At 39.7% G+C, this 20,515-nt stretch overlaps 2 protein-coding genes and 2 long non-coding RNA genes across 5 annotated transcripts in view; 3 read left to right on the forward strand and 1 right to left on the reverse strand.

The window, feature by feature from the left end:
- LOC116060411 (butyrophilin subfamily 1 member A1-like) overlaps positions 1 to 20,515 on the forward strand; it is a 33,389-nt gene that overhangs the window by 7,560 nt on the left and 5,314 nt on the right. The window contains exon 5 of one of the 2 annotated variants that reach the window (XM_035993745.1): positions 10,054 to 10,427. The exons of the other annotated variant lie outside the window; for it this stretch is intronic. The gene's annotated coding sequence lies outside the window, so the exon portion shown is untranslated. Of the gene's footprint in view, positions 1 to 10,053; positions 10,428 to 20,515 lie in introns of those variants that run through there. 2 annotated transcript variants of the gene reach the window in all.
- LOC118493543 lies at positions 7 to 1,825 on the forward strand. The gene is made up of 2 exons (XR_004895494.1): positions 7 to 587; positions 1,269 to 1,825. It is a non-coding gene; the product is annotated as an uncharacterized LOC118493543 (long non-coding RNA).
- On the reverse strand, positions 904 to 18,956 carry LOC116060414. The gene is made up of 3 exons (XR_004107494.1): positions 18,538 to 18,956; positions 17,033 to 17,041; positions 904 to 913 (listed from the first exon to the last, which is right to left on the reverse strand). It is a non-coding gene; the product is annotated as an uncharacterized LOC116060414 (long non-coding RNA).
- On the forward strand, positions 5,275 to 10,427 carry LOC118493539 (butyrophilin-like protein 2). The gene is made up of 4 exons (XM_035993746.1): positions 5,275 to 5,393; positions 8,721 to 9,077; positions 9,471 to 9,557; positions 9,679 to 10,427. Exons 1-4 carry the CDS (start codon positions 5,312 to 5,314, stop codon positions 9,975 to 9,977), a joined length of 825 nt encoding a protein of 274 aa, XP_035849639.1. The 5' UTR covers positions 5,275 to 5,311; the 3' UTR covers positions 9,978 to 10,427.

Raw genomic sequence — 20,515 nt, forward strand, 5'->3', positions numbered from 1 at the left:
TGATTTTCTTACTGACGTCTTTTTGAACACTGTCCTCTGACTTTCCAGTCACTCCAGTTATGAGAGTTGACAAAATGGCGGAGCTGGGGAGGATGATGAGGCTAAGCCAGTGTTGTAGTGAATGTTCAACAGTGCTGCGCTAAGTGGGAAAGTCGCAGACTGGCATACTTGCCTTAAGTTACCAGTTAACGCTAGCTAGCTATCTTGGTTGGTCAGATTGCTGAACAAGAAATTTTTAGGTGACCAAATGTTCCAGTTAACTTAGATGAAGTGAAAACACAGTGAGAAGGTCAAAGTTTAAGATAAACACGAACAACACCCAAGAACAAATTCAGGCCTATTTTAATGTCCACAGTGTTAGCATGGTTAGCATTGCTAAGCCTGTGGTATGATTGACAGGTCGGCGCATAGCCACGCTCCTGAAGAGTCCCCTTCTTGATCATCTTTTAAGATAAATGGGACCAAAATTTACAAAATGAACATCATGCTGTACTGAAGAAGACTTGAAAGTACAACTCATTAGGAAAATAATATAGATTCTTGTTGGAGCCAGTGGAGTCTGCTGGAAGATAAGATTCAGCTTTAAAGTGCCCATATTATGAAAAAATCACTTTTTCTGGGATTTGGGGTGTTATGTTGTGTCTCTGGTGCTTCCACACACATACAAACTTTGAAAAAAATCCATCCATGCTGTTTAGAGTGAGATACGGTTTCTGAATGTGTCCTGCCTTCAGTCTCTGGGTGAGCTGTTCAAAATCGGCACGGCTTGTGACGTCACAAGCCCGAAACGAGCAGGCTAACCGCAACCATTAGCTCGTAGCGTTAGCATGCTAACGCTAGCATGCTACCTCGTTCTCAATAGCAAAGCACTGCTACAACACACACAAGTTCACCATAATCTACAAAAGAACTACTTCCATGTGCGCCCTCATTTAGAAGTCTCCCAGCTAATCCTGCCTTGTAACTGACCAAAGTTGTAGAAACAGCCTTTCTTTTACTGTCTATGGAGCTAGCTAGCTGACATGATCTATATCTGAGCTACTGGGCATGTGCAGTGCAATCAAAGATAGTACAGAAGAAGAAAAGAGGTCTCACTCTGTAGCTAAAACAGAGACCAGCTGAAAAGAGGATCTGCAGCAGTGAGAGAGAGCGGTGCAGTACAACAAAAATATGGTGTTTTTTGAAAATTAAACCATGTAAACCTATTCTGGTACAACCTTAAAATACAATTATGAACCTGAAAATTAGCATAATATGGCTGCTTTAAGACACTTTAGCACCACTTTTCATGCCCGAAAGTTGCTGAAGGCTACTTTACCTGAGAAACACCAACGTATTGAACAACCTGCAGACAATTTTAAGTATTATTTTACTACATTAGAAGCCAGAAGGCTAATGCTAATTAGCCGTTGATGCACAAACACTCTACGTTTGTCCATATAGTGTGTCTGTTTTTCTGTCTGTCTGTTATTTTAACTTTACATCTATAAATATTATGTTAGGGGTTGCTGGATGAAAACTGTCCCCAGATAATAAATACAGTTACTCTGTTGGATAAAATATTTATATTTAAAGCTCTATCACAAACTTCTCTGAATCTAAGTATTCCTATTAAATACATTGCAAAGCCAAATATTTAAGAAAGAAATGTGTGGAAATATAGATATTACGCTCTACCTGTCATGTATTTTACTGTATTTGAATAACTGAAGGGATCCATAAATCGTTTTGTATTTATTGATTTATTTTCTTTTGTGTGGGATTTCCGTGTGTGTTGAGTGTGTTGTATGCCTGTTATTAAATGATAAATAAGTGATCTGATAAATGTTTTTGTTTTGTTAACAGCAACACCAAGACCTGAAATATAATATAATGACAATGAAATGTTTTGAAATCAACTTAACCTGAATAATAAACAACTTACATGTTTGTCAAAAAGCTGATGATTACCTCTGCCAAAGAGTCATGTTTTCGGTTTGTCTGTCTGTCAGCAGGATTGGAGAAAAACTACTGGCCAACATTCATGAAACTTGGTGGAAGGGTGTAACATCTCTCTCTCTCTCTCTCTCTCTCTCTCTCTCTCTCTCTCTCTCTCTCTCTACCAGTATGAAGTTTATACAGTGTACACATTTATGTAAAATCATGGAAAGAATGGTTACTGAAAGATCAACATATTTCCCTGAAAGTAAAGCTCTTTTTTCTCCATATCATAGTGGGATCTGTAAAGGTTGAAATACAATGGATTCAGTGTTGTGCTTGGAATCAGAAATTAGGAAAGCACAGACAAATAAGGAAGTAGTGATTGCTGTATTCTATGATGTGGAAAAGGCATATGATATGCTCTGGAAAGAAGGATACTTAATAAGTTGAAATCTTTGGGAATTGGTGGTAGAGCATATAATTAGGTTTTGAGAGAAACCTACAAGTTAGAGTATAGGTGCAGAATACTCCAGTGTTTATGCAGTGGAGAATGGTATCCCGCAAGGAAGCGTTTGTAGTCCATTGCTTTTCAACATTATGATAAATGATATATTTTGTCATGTTGATCAAGGTGTGGGAAGGTCTTCGTATGCAGATGACGGGGCTTTGTGGATAAGAGGCCGCAATTTGGCATTTGTAAATAAAAAGGTACAGGCTGCAGTGGCTCAGGTGGAGGGATGGACAAATAGATTGGGGATTCAAACTCAGGTGATCTGTTTCTCAAGACGACGTAAAATTGCACCCATGACGTTAGAACTGTAGGATCAGACTCTTGAACAAGTAAAAGCAATTAGATTCCTGGGTGTACGGTTTGATGAAAAGGTCACATGGAATATGCATATAGGAAAGATTCAGGATAAATGTAAAAAGGTTATTAATGTACTCCGTTGTTTGGCTGGACAGGAGTGGGGAGCAAGTAGATCATCTCTACAAAACATATATTGGGCACTCATGAGACCTGTTTTAGATTATGGTTGTATAGTTTTCATGTCAGCAGCAGAATCTCATCTCAAGAAGCTGGATGTCTTACAAGCTCAGGAACAATGGTGCACCTGTTCTGGCAATGTCCCTACACCACCACTTTCCTGAAAGATCTCTCCCGATACATTACTGATAAACTTGTCTCTGATTTTTCTTGAAAAAGGAAAGGAAAGGAAAGATGTACTGTTTGGTTTCCATGACAACAAAAGTAAAAAACAGAAAGAAATATACCTAAATAATGTATTGATCATTTTAGGGAAATATCATATTCACAAAGCCAAATTTAGTAACTCTAAACCTTCTTTCATTGCTTTTGGTAAGGAAATGTAACAGTAGGCTACATCAAAACTATGATTCAAAAAATAAGAAAGCTGCTAAAACCATTCAGTTATATGCTCTATTTTTAATGTATATATTTGAAATTGAATTCCCCCTGGCTCTGCTCTTGACTTATGTTTTTTTCTGTATTAATGACTGTTTGCTTGTTCTTACTGTTTATATCCTAAAGATTTAATAAAGATTTATTAAAAAAAAAAGTAAATAAATAAATGCTGCGCTTCGGTGGCCGTCATGTTGAATGTAAAAAAAAGCTGCTATCGTCATCGTGTAAAGCCCGCCTCAACGGTTGTGATTGGTGCCTTGATTTGGTAACCTTGGAAATGGGCTTGAATGGGCTCTCGGCCAGACGGACCTGCAGAGCTAATCTCAAATTTTGCCGGAAGTTCGTCAGGGTTTTCCCGGGCTGCAGCAAGCAACGCTGGATTTATTAACGGCATACGTGTTAAAAACATTTTGTAGCTTTCCATTCCGCACCATGGCTAAAGGTGTTCACGGTGGAATAAAAGGGATAGGGTTAGAGTTACTTCTCAAACCATTCTTCTATATAAATTGGCATGTCGTGTTTACATACAGGAATGTCAATTAGTTTGCACACAATAAAGTTTCTGGTCGTTGCTGATGTGGCCGACCACTTTCACTCCGGCACACTGAACTTTGTTTACTTTGTGTGTGTGTGTGTGTGTGTGTGTGTGTGTGTGTGTGTGTGTGTGTGTGTGTGTGTGTGTGTGTCTGGCACCTCTGTAATCAGTGTTGGTTGATCAGGATGGAAGAACTGTGATTTTGTAGATTTGTATGGATGAATAAACTGAACTTTGAAGAAATGTGAATGAAAATGTGATCATGTTATGTTTACAAAGGAAGTGACTGTTTGCAATAGACATTTTGACCAATCAGTGAGCCGGAGTTGATGCATGTATCTGCTGGCAGGCTCCACAGGGTCATGCACTAGGATTGAGACAAAGTCAGTGAAGTTCATATTTTGATGAAAATATGAAAATGTACAGCACAGGATAAAGAACAGGAGGGCTATTTAGATGTATAATGTGTGCATAATCAAAGGGGAATTTTCCAAGAAAAGATGTAAAGATAACATATAGAGGACTTCACACATCCAAAGGTTGGGATCCAATGCCAAACAGATTTTGTCAATATACCCCACCCCAACACAACGTGCCTAAATTACTTTTTAAACAAAGACTCACATTTCTAAAAAGAAATATTTGAGCATTTTCGTATATGTTGTGCTGTTTTTGTTTATCAGTTGATATTTGTGGAGATGGAGCTTTTATTCTAAAGGATTCCGGTTGGAAAACTCGTTATTGAACTATTGTTGCTGCTGCAGGAAATAAACGATCTGATCCCAACCAATGTTCTAAATGGAGAAACTTAAAACTCAACTTTTAACAGCCATTTTTTTCCCAGAGGGGCTGAGTGTATCTCATTTAAAAAGCTTAATTTGGGGTGGAATATCACTTTAACACAGCCGCTCTTATCAGCGAAGGCAACGACTGAAACTTGTGTAGCAGTGTCTGTAAAAACTTCAAAATTAAACTCGAGCACTATTTCTTTAAGAGCTTGGGCGAGGGTAGTGAAAGAATATGGGTAAACAACCAAAGATTTTTCCTTAAAGCGCGACGGTAGTGAAAGAATATGGGTAAACAACCAAAGATTTTTCCTTAAAGCGCGACGGTAGTGAAAGAATATGGGTAAACAACCAAAGATTTTTCCTTAAAGCGCGACGGTAGTGAAAGAATGTGGGGAAACAGCCAAACGCCGGCTCACATTTTCTAAACAGAGACGTGTATTTCCCCTCTCCGCTGACGCAGGTGTCGGGGCCTTTAATTAAGTCAGATGTGTGTGTATGGGACGTAAACGTTGGCTATCGTATCCATGGGAGCGGGAAAGAAACATAGAAAGAAAGCTGAGAGGTGTCAACGTTCAGTTAGACTGCAGCCGTAGCGCTAGTGAAGAACAGAGACGGGATGTCTCTTTCTTTTTATCCTGTATTTTAATGGACCATGTCGGGGACTTCGTGCTTAGCTTCACTTTTCTACTCTGGACGTTGTCTGTGGTGGTCTGCATGGCCGGTGAAGGTAAGACATAAACTCATGTGTGTCGCTACAATTAGTTTGTTTAACGAGAGATCTTGAATCTGCGTGAAGCTGCACCCCCCCCCCCCCCCCCATGTCATCCAATAATTATTAAAAACACTGCTATTCGTTTTGTACCGTACAAGTTATCGTTTGTGCTGTGAAGGGTTTTAAGTAATGACCACCCAGTCCTCCATTAATGTCCAAATCTCCCAAAAATGTTTGTGATGCATTTGTGCTGTTAAAATAAACATTTGTAGCCTAGGCCTACTACTCCGGTTTTACGTTATTATTGGACATTAATGAGAGAGAGAGAGAGAGAGAGATTGAGAGATTGATTGATTGATTGATTGATTGATTGATTGATTGATTGATTATCTTGCTATGTTGTGATGACCCCTGTGAGCTGGGTAGGAGGCAAGCAACCATCCTACATTTTTATTTAATGTGAAGCAGGCCTGTTTTCTATAAGTTGGAGTAGAATAATAACTAAAAACAAATGTTTCATTCAGTAATAAATGCACAGTGTCCTATATTGTATCTGTGCCGTTCATAGCATTGTGAATTAGTTTTATGTATCACAGAGCATTTGAGAATCTGGGGATCAAGTAAAATACTTTTACTATAGCTGTAGTCATGTATTCATGTTGTAATTGTTCTTTATACTACATAAATAAACATAAATATTATTTATGGTGCCAAATCACAACAATAGTTATCTCAACCAGAACCATGGAGTGCAGCCACAGTCTATGGAAAGTAAACTGGCAGCACTAGAGTGTTCAGTTGTCTTAGTGTGTTTTTTAGCAGTGAAAATAACAATATACTGTATCATGAGTTACTTTATTCAGATTCTAATAATTGTATTTAAGATGAGGCCCTACCACAAGTCTATAGACCAGAGAGTGAGGGAGAGCATGTGGAGCATAAAGCTTGACTTATGTTTCTGTGGAGGCTCCACACAGAGCTTTCTCCATAGCCTACGTTAGTGGCCTGATGTTTATACTTGTGCGTTGGTGTGTGTGTGTGGAGGGTGTGGTACAGCGAGGGACAAAGCCAACAAGGGCTTTTATCATGCATTTATTAAACAGTCTGCAGCCTTTTGGGAAGATTAGATTGTGTTTCTTTGAAGGGATAAACACGCTGGGATCCAGCTACTTTATTTTCTGTTCAGGCTGGTTTGTGTCATGTGCCTTTTTCTCTCTGTGTCTCTGTGACTGAGTGGAAGTGGAGGAAAGAGCTGTTAGCAGGGACGTCACTAGGATTGCAAGACAGGGGGGGGGGGCTTAGCCCCCAGGGTATTTCTAACTTGCGTTTGCAAAATCTTTGCACTCACATGTTTTGTTACTGTATTAGAGCTACACTTATGTCAACAATCAGTCAAGAAACCAATATGTTAACAAGTAAAAATGAACAGACATATCCTCTTCTTCCATTTCTACTCTGTTCCTTCTGTCTTATCCTTTAAGATAAAAAAAAAATCGAAATGCAAATTGGTCACATGAAACAACATCCAAAATGTCCAAAAACAGACAAACAGAGGCCAGACAGCTAATAAGTTGGTAAGTTAAACAAATATGACAAATAGCAGTACAAGAAAAAGAAAAAAATGGGTATCACTGCATACTTTATCATGTAAGATATTAATACGGATCCTGTTTAAAGTGGCTACTGTCTAAATACAATAACCTGATGGCGGAAGGAATAAAAGATTTGGAGTAATGATTACTGTATATAGCCTACTGTATGTACTGTATGTAGGATTGCTTTCATTTTATTTTCACGTGTATCTGTGGGCATGTGCTCATCTTTAGCCTAGCCTACATTTAGGCAACATCTACTCTAATCTATTTATTTAATTTATCACAGCCAAAGAATGCAGAAAGTTAAATTGGTTAGAATATAGCTAGCATATATAATAAATATAATGAAATAATTTAGTTTAGGCTATGCATAGTACCTAGACCTGCCAACAAATGCTTATTGTTAGAAGAAAACCAAGCGAGAGCATAGCGAGTTCAGACCAAAGAGTAGCGACACAATGAGATGAATCCCCCAGTTACTCACAACGCTCTGAAAGCTGCCAGTTCACACCAATGCAATGAGACGGTGCATCATCTTGATAGAACAACGACTCTTTGTACTTCTGTCTAACTTACGACTTTTTCGGCTATAGAGCGCAACAGTCCCGCCCACAGCGGGTTCCGGAAGTAAAAATACAATGCAATTTCTCCATTGACAGTTGCAGTATAAGCCATTAAATCATAACCGTCAATGGTAGACTTAAAACCAGCTTGCCGACATGACTCAGCGATTGTATGTGCTCATATAGACGCCAAAAATCATGGGGCACTAACCTTGTTTAGAGATAAATGTCTTTTATTCGCGATGTCTTGGATAAGTACGTCATTACCCACAATCCTGAACAATCCCGCAATCCCACAGTGATGCCTCTGATTGGTGGAAGTCATGCTGGTGAGGAGGGGGAGGAGGGGGAGCTGCCTGCACGATCCGTCACGAGGATTTACGACACTGCACGAATCACGATCAGTTCCACGCTTCTGACGTTAGCCTCCACCGGGAAGCTAACGTTTGTTTAGCTTACAGCTAATTCGGCTAACCGCTAGCTGACAGCTTGATTCAGTCTAAAATAACGTTAACTCAAACTTAACACTGGGTAAAGCCGGCTACAGCTGACGTAACAGCCGTTATATATGTTAACGGTTATTTTCAGGTTTTATTTTGAGGGTCTTTTAAAGTTATTACATGCTGTCTCAGCTAGCGGTTAGCCGAATTAGCTGTTAGCTAAACTAACGTTAGCTTCCTTTGTTCAGTGGTGCGTGGTGGTTTATGGGATGAGTAGTTCCTTCGCTCTGAGATGACGATATGTACACAGTGTTGTACCTTTGACTTTTTTTGAATTATCTGTTCGTTTTTTCACTCGAAACGATACGTTGTATGTTTATGAGTCACGTCCCATCTGGTTAGCCTAAGGCACGGTCTAAAACTCTTTATATACGGATTTTTCCTGACGTCTATGGGAAAAATTAATGGGAATTTTACTTCCGGAACCCAAGGTCTCTCAGACGAGGGGCGGGACTGTTGAGGTCTATTTTGTAGCTCTATCTATATATATATATATATATAAAAAACTTGTTGCGTCTAAATATGAATATAGCTTGAGCCCCCCTAAAATAGGCCTAACGACGTTCCTGGCTGTTAGTTAGTAAATCAATACCCTTAATTACTATTCATCAGAATCCAGACTCCCGCTCACTCACCAGACTTCTCTCCCTTTTCAGAAGATAACATTTTCCCTCTATTTTCCAGTGATCGGGTCATTTCAGCCAATCGTGGCCCCTCTGGGTGGTGATGTCATCCTGCCGTGTCACGTGGAGCCTCAGCTCGACGTGGAGGAGCTGACTGTGGAGTGGTGGAGATCCGACATCCCACCGGACCCTAGAGATCCACTGAGCAACTACAGGTATGTCCACCGTTACCATGACAAACACCACGAGGAGGACATGAAGAAGCCGACGTACGCTGGGAGGACGGAGCTGTTCACAGACGGCCTGAAACACGGAAACATTTCTCTAAAGATCAGCAACGTGAAGCTCTCTGACCAAGGAAGATACAGATGCCAAATCCACCAGTTGGGGAGGGCTTCAGTTATTATGCTTCTTGTTGGTAAGTTGGTCTTTTTTTTATCAATAAAATCTGTTACTGTTGGAAAATAAACATCAGTCAGTACGTTTACATGCACACTAATCTTCCACTATTTTCCGAACATGACAATATTCAAATTTGATATGCATCACGTAAACAGTATATTCCGTTTAAATTTTCACAATAAAGCCTTTTTACGAATTTAGCATTTTTCCGATTAAGCCATGTGGGATATGCCGGTATTATTTAAATTTTAGAAGCAAGCTGGAAATTTTGCATTAATTATTTAGAAATATTAGTTTGAGCTAACGCTGTTGCTGCTGCTGTAACGTCAAAATAAGACAGCTTTAAAACTTGAAGGATTGTTGTGTCAACAAGTTCTGTGACTAAATTATTACAAATCTTTGTTTTCAGAACCACGCTCTGTTGAAACGACAGAGACGCCGCTGCCTCCCCATAATCTCCAAAGTCCAGGTCCAAACAATGAGACGGATGTTAAAGGTGAGAAAACAGACTTTGAATCGTTAGTGCTTTACGTTTAAGAAGCCTAATCATGCTTATATTTGTGTGTCTGTTGTATTCCAGTAACTGTAGCTTTTGTCTCCGTTTTTCTTCACATCAGGTGGTCGACTCTATCTGAGCGCACAGATCCCGGGTCTGGCTGCCTGCGTCTTACTGATCCTGGCTGTGTTACTTCAACGAAGGTATCGAAACACAACCACAACCAGCAGGCCACACCAATCAGAGTCCGGGGAAAATCTACTGGCTGTTAAGACCCAGGTGTGTGACGGCTGCGACTGTTCGTTCAAAACAACAAAGGCGGACGGTAATAGACTGATGGTTCATCCAATCACCTGCCAGGTGCCCTGCCCTTGTCCAAACTGTTACAATGACGGCTTCTCAGACAGTTCGGTGTATTAAACCATCTGGCTTGTCAGTTGAGATTCGGTGTGCTCCAAAGCCTGGTCAGCACGGTGCAGGTTTGAAAGCTGGAGGAGTGTGAGGGCCTGTTGGCACAAACGTGGCTGTGTCCAGCAGTAGAGAGACATTTTATAACTTTGATTGTTAAGTTGATTTTCTTACTGACGTCTTTTTGAACACTGTCCTCTGACTTTCCAGTCACTCCAGTTATGAGAGTTGACAAAATGGCGGCGCTGGGGAGGATGATGCGGCTGAGCCAGTGTTGTAGTGAATGTTCAACAGTGCTGCGCTAAGTGGGAAAGTCGCAGACTGGCATACTTGCCTTAAGTTACCAGTTAACGCTAGCTAGCTATCTTGGTTGGCAGATTGCTGAACAAGAAATTTTTAGGCGAACAAATGTTCCATTTAATTTTGAAGTGAAAACACACAGTGAGAAGGTCAAAGTTTAAAGTGCTCATATTATGCTTTTTGGCTTTTCCCCTTTCCTTTATTGTGTTATGTATCTTTTTTTGTGCACGTTATAGGTCTACAAAGTGAAAAAGCCCAAAGTCCAGCCCAAAGGGACTTACCATCTCCAACAGAAAACACTGTTCACAAACTGCTCCAAACAGCTCTATTGTAGTCCAGCCTTTACTTCAGAGACAAACGTGATCACTTTTAATGTATGTTTGTATGATTGACTGGTCGGCACATAGCCACACCCCTAAAGAGTCCCCTTTTTGATCATCTTTTAAGATAAATGGGACCAAAATTTACAAAATTAACATCATGCTGTACTGAAGAAGACTTGAAAGTACAACTCATTCGGAAAATAATATAGATTCTTTTTGGAGCCAGTGGAGTCGCCCCCTGCTGGAAATAAGATAGAATTCAGCATTAAATTAACGGTGTAGGAATTTCTTCAGTGAAATTGTATTTTGCATTCAAACGAATAGTGCTCTCTAGCGCCTCAATTTTTCAAATGCATGTTGCAACTACGGTAGCCGTTACGTACAAAGAAGCTGTGACGACATGTCTTCCAATTTTCTCTTTTTTGGCGACGAGGATTCCTTCTCCTGTGGCTCGGCATGAGTACGATCCTCCATTATGAACTAAAGTGCAGTTGCAGGCTTTCAAATTTGCCGGGGCAGCGACAAGCGCCTCTCACTGATCTCCTTCTCCGTTTCAGCTGGTTTCAGTCACGTGACGCTGGCTCTGAACGAAAAGGCGTTGTGGATTAGTAGACAGGTAGGCTAGTGCTCTATGTCCCTCTCAGCCATTATAGCTTTTCAAAATGGCGGAGCGACATGGAAGCCTCCTTGGACCAAGGGGGTAAGCTTCTCCTCGGACCGCGAACCTCCTATGGCGCAATTTTAATGCTACAAAGCGATCACCCCCCGTTAGCATTCCATTGACTGCCATTCATTTTGGCGCCACTTTGACAGCGAATAACTTTACATCTGAAGCGTTTAAAGACTCTATTTGTCCATTGTTTATTTCTAAAGAAACACGACAATGTATAAAAGGCTCCATTACCTTGTACCTCACGTTATGGCTCCGTAGCAGACGTTTTTGTAAAAATAGGCTAACGATTGTGTCATAACCACGAGACTTACTGTCACATAGTAGAGGAATTACCGTATAGTACAGGAGAAGCGTGCAGGCAGTTTCGTCTCACATTAGCTGTTTAAGTATAATTACTAATGTTAACTATCATTTTAGTGATCAATAATTAGCCTGTGCCTATGTTATCTCCTTACATATACCTACGCTCTCCGTCTCTGCAAGATTGGGAATGATTGAGATTTCTCTTGGCACAGCTACCAGAAGACTTACAACTTTCAGACACGTTGTTCACGGCACATTTACGTCGTGTCTCTCAGTTGGAGGCTGCTCAGTAACGCTCAGCGCTCACCGGAAAAGGTCTTCTAATATCCTTCACTGGTCTCCATCCAGAGACACGGGATCTGTTGGTCCATTCTTATATACAGTCTATGCCTTGGACTTGCCCGTCCAATGTAAAGACAGATGAGAAATTCTTCACTTACGAGGACAAGTCAGATCATTGGCAGAGGTCATTTTACACCAATGAGGACATATTTATGAATGAAGACATTGATTTTAGCTAATAAAATACTTAAAACACTACACAGTGGACCTTTTAAGACACTTTAGCATTGGCGTCACTTTTCAGGCCAGAAAGTTGCTGAAGGCTACTTGAGAAACACCAACGCATTGAACAACCTGCAGACACTTTTAATTATTTTGCCACATATTGCACTTTTGCCCCCTAGCCAGAAGGCTAATGCTAATAAGCTGTTCATGCACAAACACTATACGTTTGTCCATATAGTGTGTCTGTCTTGCTCAAACTACTGTCCTTTCTAAGTGAATATCAGTTGTTTCTGATTTTCCTTTAGGTTTTATGTTATTCACAGTTGTAACAACATTAACCATAAAGCATTTTTTTAAACAGAAAGGATTTTAAAATGATCAGCTGGTTGTATTGCTGTATTTCCGTATTTAGTGCCTTGATCCAAAGTGACTTCCAATAAGTGCATTCAACCATGAAGGCACAAACTCAGAACAGCAGGAATCACATAGAAGAACATTAGCTTCAAATGAGCCAAAGTACAAAGTGCCACACATTTTTATAACCATCATCTTCTTAGCCAAAGTACATTCAGAATAGATGTGTTTTTAGGTAGATGTGTAGACTTTCTGCTGCTTGTACTGGACATTATATTAATGACAGTATCAGGACTGTTTTCATGCATGTAGCCGCTGATATGTAATGGCGTTTTTCCATTACATGGTACCTGCTCGACTCGCCTCGACTCTACTCGCCTTGACACACTATGCGTCCATTTTCCATTTCAGATTTTAGTACCTCCTCAGCGTGGCTGGTCGTTATGCCGTATCGATGCACACACCAGCGCACAAGTATAAACATCAGGCCACTTGAGCTTGTTTTACAGTTCTGTGGAGGCTCCACGCAGAGCTTCACCGTAGCCTGTGTAATATGTGGCCTGATGTATACATTTGTCAGCTGGTGTGTGCGTGGAGCCGGCCATGTGTGTGTGTAGTTAGGCTACGGCGAAAGCTCTGCCGGAGCCTCCGCAGAACTGAAACAAGCGGCGCCGCAGTAAACTGCCGTGACCTAACACGAGACACACACATAACGTGGAAGGTGTGTTGTTGTTGCCAGAAGACACATTTTGTTTCAGAAGAAGCTGGAGGCAGCAAAAAAAACCCACAGCTGGCTAAACTGTTTAAAAATAGCGGGTTTGTTCAGGACACCCCCGTCTGTCGCTTTCACGTCACCTTTTCGGCTCGCCTCAGCTCGCTTGGAACCTCGACGGAGGAGGTACTAAAACAAGTACCTGTTAGCAGGTACCGGGTACTTTTTTTCGTAATGGAAAACCAAAAAAGGCGAGTAGAGTCGAGGCGAGTCGAGCTGGTACCATGTAATGGAAAAGCACCATTAGTCATACACATTCCACAGTTTGCATGGTGGAGCCCCATTAGTGGTGTCTCTGTGTGTTGTGCTGCCATCTTGAGGACAAAGTTCGACAAGTCTTTAAACCAATGTTACAGTATCCGAGTTTTCAAATGTGAATCAGGACACTCTTTTTTTGTGCTCAATTTAAAAAGAAATGTCAAACAAATATATGTGCAATACATTTATAAATATATAAAATATACAGCACTTAACTGCAAATGTTGTGATTGTTGCTATTACGATTAAAAAAAAAAACTTTATTGCAATGTTATTTATATAGCGATAGACAGCAGAATCTATTTTAATTTACAGAGCAGAGGCTGCTTGATTCCTACTCAAGAATTGTTTAATTTAAGATATTCTTCAAAGTTACTGCTACTGAAAAAACTCAACATGTTTACCATTGAACATCCTTATGAAGATTCTGTAAGTAGGAAAACCAGTTGCATTTGTTATGTTTTTGGTTATATGTTGCACGTTTCTGGACCAATATCCAAAATTGGCTAAATCCATTCAACGTTTATTTTAACTTTACATCTATAAATATTATGTTAGGGGTTGCTGGATGAAAACTGTCCCCAGATAATATACATATATATACAGTATTACAGTACAGTACTATAATACAGTTACTCTGTTGGATAAAATGTTTATATTTAATGCTCTATCAAGAACTTCTCTGAATCTAAGTATTCCTATAAAATACATTGCAAAGCCAAATATTTAAGAAAGAAATATAGATATTACTTTATACTCTTAATACGCTCTACCTGTCATGTATTTTATAAATTTACCAGTACTGTATTTGTATAACTGAAGGGATCCATTAATTTTTTTGTATTTATTGATTTATTTTCTTTTTGTCCAATTTTTTTTGTGGGATTTCCGTGTGTCTTATATGCCTGTTATTAAATAATAAAATGATAAATAAAAGTGATCTGATTAATGTTTTTTTTTTGTTAACAGCAACACCAAGACCTGAAATATAATATAACGACAATGAAATGTTTGTCAAAAAGCTGATGATTACCTCTGCCAAAGAGTCTGTCTAACCTGACTGGATCGCTTCGCATTTGCTCGGCATATCCATCTGGGAACTTTCCGTTGGAGAACTTTTGGGAAGGGGGCGAAAATAATGGTTAGCTGATTGGATAAACCATCTGTCTATCACCACCTATGTTGGTGATAGACGGGCCAAATCAACCAATCAGATCAACTTAATATCAAACCCTTGCCGAAACCAGTCAGGAGAAGAGCAAAAACATCTTTTCCTCAGAGAAAAGCCTCCAGTGCCGTTTTTTTTGCTCTTAATTTCAATGAAGGAATACTTTCTAATTCAGATAAAACTTGCGCGATAGCTACGCTCATCTCATCGGTGGAAGCCGCCATGTTGTTTAGACTGAACAGCTGCTTCCCGTTGCGTCACACCTAAACCCGCCTCAAAACCAACGCTGATTGGTCGGTCGTTTGGCGAACGGCTCCAAATTTTCTCTGTCTCAAGATGCCAGACTGATCTGCGAGTGGAAAACTGGAGCTCGCAAGATCAGGACGGTCTCACGAGGCTACTGTCTGTCAGCAGGATTAGAGAAAAACTACTGGCCGAACATTCATGAAACTTGGTGGAAGGGTGTAACATCTCTCTCTCTCTCTCTCTCTCTCTCTCTCTCTACCAGTATGAAGTTTATACAGCGTACACATTTATGTAAAATCATGGAAAGAATGGTTACTGAAAGATCAACATATTTCCCTGAAAGTAAAGCTCTTTTTTCTCCATATCATAGTGGGATCCGTAAAGGTTGAAATACAATGGATTCAGTGTTGTGCTTGGAATCAGAAATTAGGAAAGCACAGACAAATAAGGAAGTAGTGATTGCTGTATTCTTTGATGTGGAAAAGGCATATGATATGCTCTGGAAAGAAGGATACTTAATAAGTTGAAATCTTTGGGAATTGGTGGTAGAGCATATAATTAGGTTTTGAGAGAAACCTACAAGTTAGAGTATAGGTGCAGAATACTCCAGTGTTTATGCAGTGGAGAATGGTATCCCGCAAGGAAGCGTTTGTAGTCCATTGCTTTTCAACATTATGATAAATGATATATTTTGTCATGTTGATAAAGGTGTGGGAAGGTCTTCGTATGCAGATGACGGGGCTTTGTGGATAAGAGGCCGCAATGTTGCGTTTGTAAATAGAAAGGTACAGGCTGCAGTGGCTCAGGTGGAGGGATGGACAAATAGATGGGGATTCAAACTCAGGTGATCTGTTTCTCAAGACGACGTAAAATTGCACCCATGACGTTAAAACTGTAGGATCAGACTCTTGAACAAGTAAAAGCAATTAGATTCCTGGGTGTACAGTTTGATGAAAAGGTCACATGGAATATGCATATAGGAAAGATTCAGGATAAATGTAAAAAGGTTATTAATGTACTCTTGTGGTTGTATAGTTTTCATGTCAGCAGCAGAATCTCACCTCAAGAAGCTGGATGTCTTACAAGCTCAGGCCCTGAGGATCTGTAGTGGGTCTTTTAAAACCTCTCCAGTTTCAGCGATGCAGGTGGAAATGGGAGAGCTGCCTTTGAGTATAAGAGTGGTCAAGTTAATGCTGGCATACTGGGTTAATCTCCAGGGGCGTTGTTATTGTCACATTTCATTAGTTTTGGATGGATCGGTGACGCTAAAGCATCAAGCATTGGATTAGGTTGACTACAATATAGTCCTACTGTTTGAGTCTCCTCCATTCCTCCGTGGTTATTCCCCTTGCCATGTGTAGATCTCAACATACATCAGGAACTGGAGAATAGGTCAGATCTTCTTCCAGTATGGCGCTTAGTCCAGAATTATGTTAAAAAGAATTTCTTAGACTCGGTTTTCATTTTTACAGATGGCTCTGAAGATCCCGACAAAGGGTGTATAGCAGTGTGTATCCTGGTGAGTGATACATCAATAAAGAAAAGGTTATCAGACCATTTATCACTATACGCTACATAGTTGATGGCAGTGTTACTGGCATTACAGTGGATAGAGGAGAAGGGATTACCCAAAACTGTTATTGCATCTGACAGTTTCTCAGCACTTTCTAGCATTAGAACAGGCAGATCATCATCAATGAATCATTAATGAAATATTTATTATATTGTACAGAATGCAAATGAAGGGTATATGTACAAGTTTAATTTGGGTTCCTGCCCATGCTGGTGTGGAGGGAAATGAGCAGGTGGATATTCTGGCCAAACAAGTACTTAAGATTACATATGTAGACCTACAGGTCCCAATGAGCAAGGCGGAAGTTAAATCATTCATCAGGACATATGCACAAACAACATGGCAGGAGTACTGGGACATTAGTGAAACAGGAAGGCATCTTTACTATATACAAAGACGTGTTGGTGATTACTCGTCTCAGAATTGGACATACTGGTCTTAATTATTCATTACATAAAATAGGCAAACACTCTAATGGAAAATGTGCATACTATCACCAGCCAGAAATAGTAATACACATAATTCATTGCAAGGACTACAACACCCAGAGAGAGCACCTTTATCAGACACTTCGTAAGGCAGACCACCACACATTTTCACTGTCAGGGCTTTTGGGGAAAACAGCCGGCAAGGTATATACCACTATATTATTAAGTTTCTAAGAGAAATTGATTTAGTAAAGAGGATTTAGGTTTTATTTTATTTTTTTTCTTTCCTGCATTTATCTCTGGTTCACACTCCAGTCCAGTGGGTGGCGGTAATGCTATTACAATACTATTGCAGTTAGTGAAATGTTTACATCACAGTAGATTGATTTCTGGGTCTGGTGTGTGAGGTTAGTGAGACATCTTTCACCACAACGTTCAGTCAACACCTTCCTTTATTGACAGGTTACATGTAAACACTGAGAAATAATCAGAAACATATCAACATTAGGGTTAAATACATAAAGAATTCATTTTTAGAAATCTTCCTAAATCATCTTTAAGTGTGTCCACTCCAGGAAATATCAAACTGGAGTTGGGTTGTTTTGATAAAGAATGGCATTTATCTTTCTTTTGTAAATTAAATCTTCACATGTAACATTGAAGCCCAAATATGAAATAACGGTAGGCCTATATGAGTGCTTGACATGTATTTATAAGTTTTAACACATCTGAAATATCCCAAATCTGTATTTATGTCAGCCTGGATTTTTCAGCCACAAAACATTAATTCATCACAGTGACTCAGTTCAGTATTTTGGGATTTTACAATAAGGTGCTTAACATGATTAAACTCAGATTTTAATACAAGATATAATGTAATAAAGTGATGCTGATAAACACAAACAAAACAGCAGTTAAAACAAAAAATACAAAGATTATGAGAACTTTTATTAACGACATAATCAAATCTAATATTGAAATCTGACGCTTGTGTCAATGTTGTTTTAAAGCAGACCTATTATGCTTTTCTGTATTTTCTGTCATATCTATATCGATAATATGTGGAACGTCAACGCATTCTCACAAACAGGTCCTTATGATATCGTACGGAAATTTATGCACACCAAAACGTGAGATATCCTACGAAATTAGGAGACCGCCAGCTGGTCACGTGACACCGACTGGCTACGAGCTCCATAACGCTGAGCGGCAGGCGAATTACGAATCCTACTATGGCCACACCAAGACCCGCCCTTCAATCACTATTATTGGCCATGCGTCCATGTTTACGCAAGGTTACGCAAGGTAACATAACCTGATTTGTCCAGGTCCTAATCCCAACCAATCAAGCTGCTATTGAAGGGCGGGTCTTGGCGTGGCCATAGTAGGATTCGTAATTTCGCCACAGTCTATGGTAGAGACGTGTTTGAAACCCAAGCTAATGCGTTTGTGTTCACTTTCTCTCTTTCACTAACACACACACACACACACACACACACACACACACACACACACTCATAACATAACAGCTTCATGGTGCAGAACTACTTTACAGCTTATATACTTTGAATGGATTTTTCGTTTGAGCAATCCAAATTTGTACATTTTGATTTAAATCCCTCTCTTAAAAAAACTCCCACATTTTCCATCACATTACTGCAGCAAACTAAGTTGTTTCACTGCAACTTCAGAAGATCAAGTAAGGTATGTTCTTTGTCCTTCAGATCGAGGAAGTTGCCGAGCTCTTTTGTATTCTTATTTGTGAAACAGTCATAGACAAAAAGAGCAGCAAAGAACTCCTGTATGGTCAGGTGCACAAAGAAGAAGATCTTTTTCTGGGAAAAGACTTCTTCTTCCCTAAGAACTGCACTGCAAAATCCAGAGTAGACGGATGCCTCTCGTATGTCAATGCCACAGTCTTCCAGGTCTTCATCGTAGAAGATGAGGTTGTTCTCCTGCAGCTGAACAAATGCAAGCTTACCGAGTTTCAGAAGAAATTCTCTATGTGTCTGCAGAAGTCTCTCTTGGTTTTTTTACCCACAGATGTTACTTCACTGACAGACGTAACCGGCTTGTTCTGCTTTCATCCAGGCCGTCACGATAACCCTGGCTTTGGCGAAATCTTCTGAATCTTTCAGCTCATGGAGCGCAGGATGATAATCAGTCAGGAGCTCAATCAAGCTTTTGTTTTCTGTACTCAGATTCAGCTCCCTCGACACTGAACTGAAAAGAGAGAAAATATGTTTACTTGTGTATATATAAAGTATTGTGATGTTGCAGGATGTTTCCAAGGCTAAATTCCATCATGGTATCACTTTAATTCATTAGATTTTTTTTCATTCATCATTTCACCATTTTCAAACTCTTCATGAATCTTTGAATGAGTAACCTCAATAGGCTTTTAGGTGCAATATGTTTTGTTTACAGAATACAATAAATGAAATTAACCTTTGTGTCTTTTCAACACCAAAGTAGGGTGGCTCCCCCTTGGACATGGATCGCTCCCTCTTCTCAGCCATTTCTACTGCTGCAGCTGATACACAACTACAGGAAGACAAAACACTGTCAAGATGTTCGTAAAGGAAAAATTGCATCATGTTATCACTTTAATTTGTTTATTTGGTCCTTTTCTACCTTACATTCCCACGCTTATTTTACATGCATTATCAACAACAGGCAGAGATAATCAAAGACGGTCTGCAAGAGACACATTTTTTACATTTATTTGACTTTTTGTCCAAAGAAAATTTTTGAAGAACCAACTTGCACAAAAACAAGTTCTTCTGTGCAGGGGCCTCATTTATAAAACTGTGCGTAGATTCTATTCTGAAAGATTTCGATGATGCCAAAAAGACAGAATTTTCGTAACACCTTGCGGCGCACACCGGTACGCACTCTTCTCGTTATAAATACGGACGTGCGTTACCATGCGGTCGTGCACGAGCCTCACGCTCCTCCCAAGGTCGTCCCATATTTGTCCTAATAAGGTCCATGCTAATCAATCTATGAATATAGCAGCCTTGTAAAGACTTGTCAAATCTGGACTACATTATCCTAAAGAGTGTAAATTGTAATTTCAAGAGAACTGGAAATAAATAATCAATAAATAGTATAAATTAAATATTAATGTAATAGTGACAGTCTTCATGGCATCAGAAGACTGGTGCAAAGCATCCCCACACATTCAGAAACCATCCGCTCAAAGACACGACGGTTGGAACCAAAAATCTCACATTTAGACGAGATTTCCCCCGATCAGTAAAAAAAATACCAATATCGGCTCCGCTCCACTACTTTTTTCAATATTTCACCCTGAGATGTAGTGGAGAAGTATAAAGTAGTATGATATGAAAATCCTCATTTTATGCACCAATTTATGGTGGAGTCCTATTTATGTGAAGGATAACTTTCAGGAGGCAGGTGACAATTTTAAAAATATATAATTCAATTTCATTTATAGTATCAAATCACTATAATGGGATATAACGCAGTAAGTAGGCTTTTACATCACGGAGCTGTGCCCTGATCTGAGTTCACTTGACCCCAAAAACACTGCGTACTGTACAGGGTGCCGGGTTGGTTGAATCATGCCCGAGTCCAATTGAAAAGGTGGTCTTGTCTTGTGTGTACTTTATTACACACAAG

The sequence above is a fragment of the Sander lucioperca genome, chromosome 17 (assembly GCF_008315115.2).
Source record: "Sander lucioperca isolate FBNREF2018 chromosome 17, SLUC_FBN_1.2, whole genome shotgun sequence".
Taxonomy (NCBI): Eukaryota; Metazoa; Chordata; class Actinopteri; order Perciformes; family Percidae; genus Sander; species Sander lucioperca.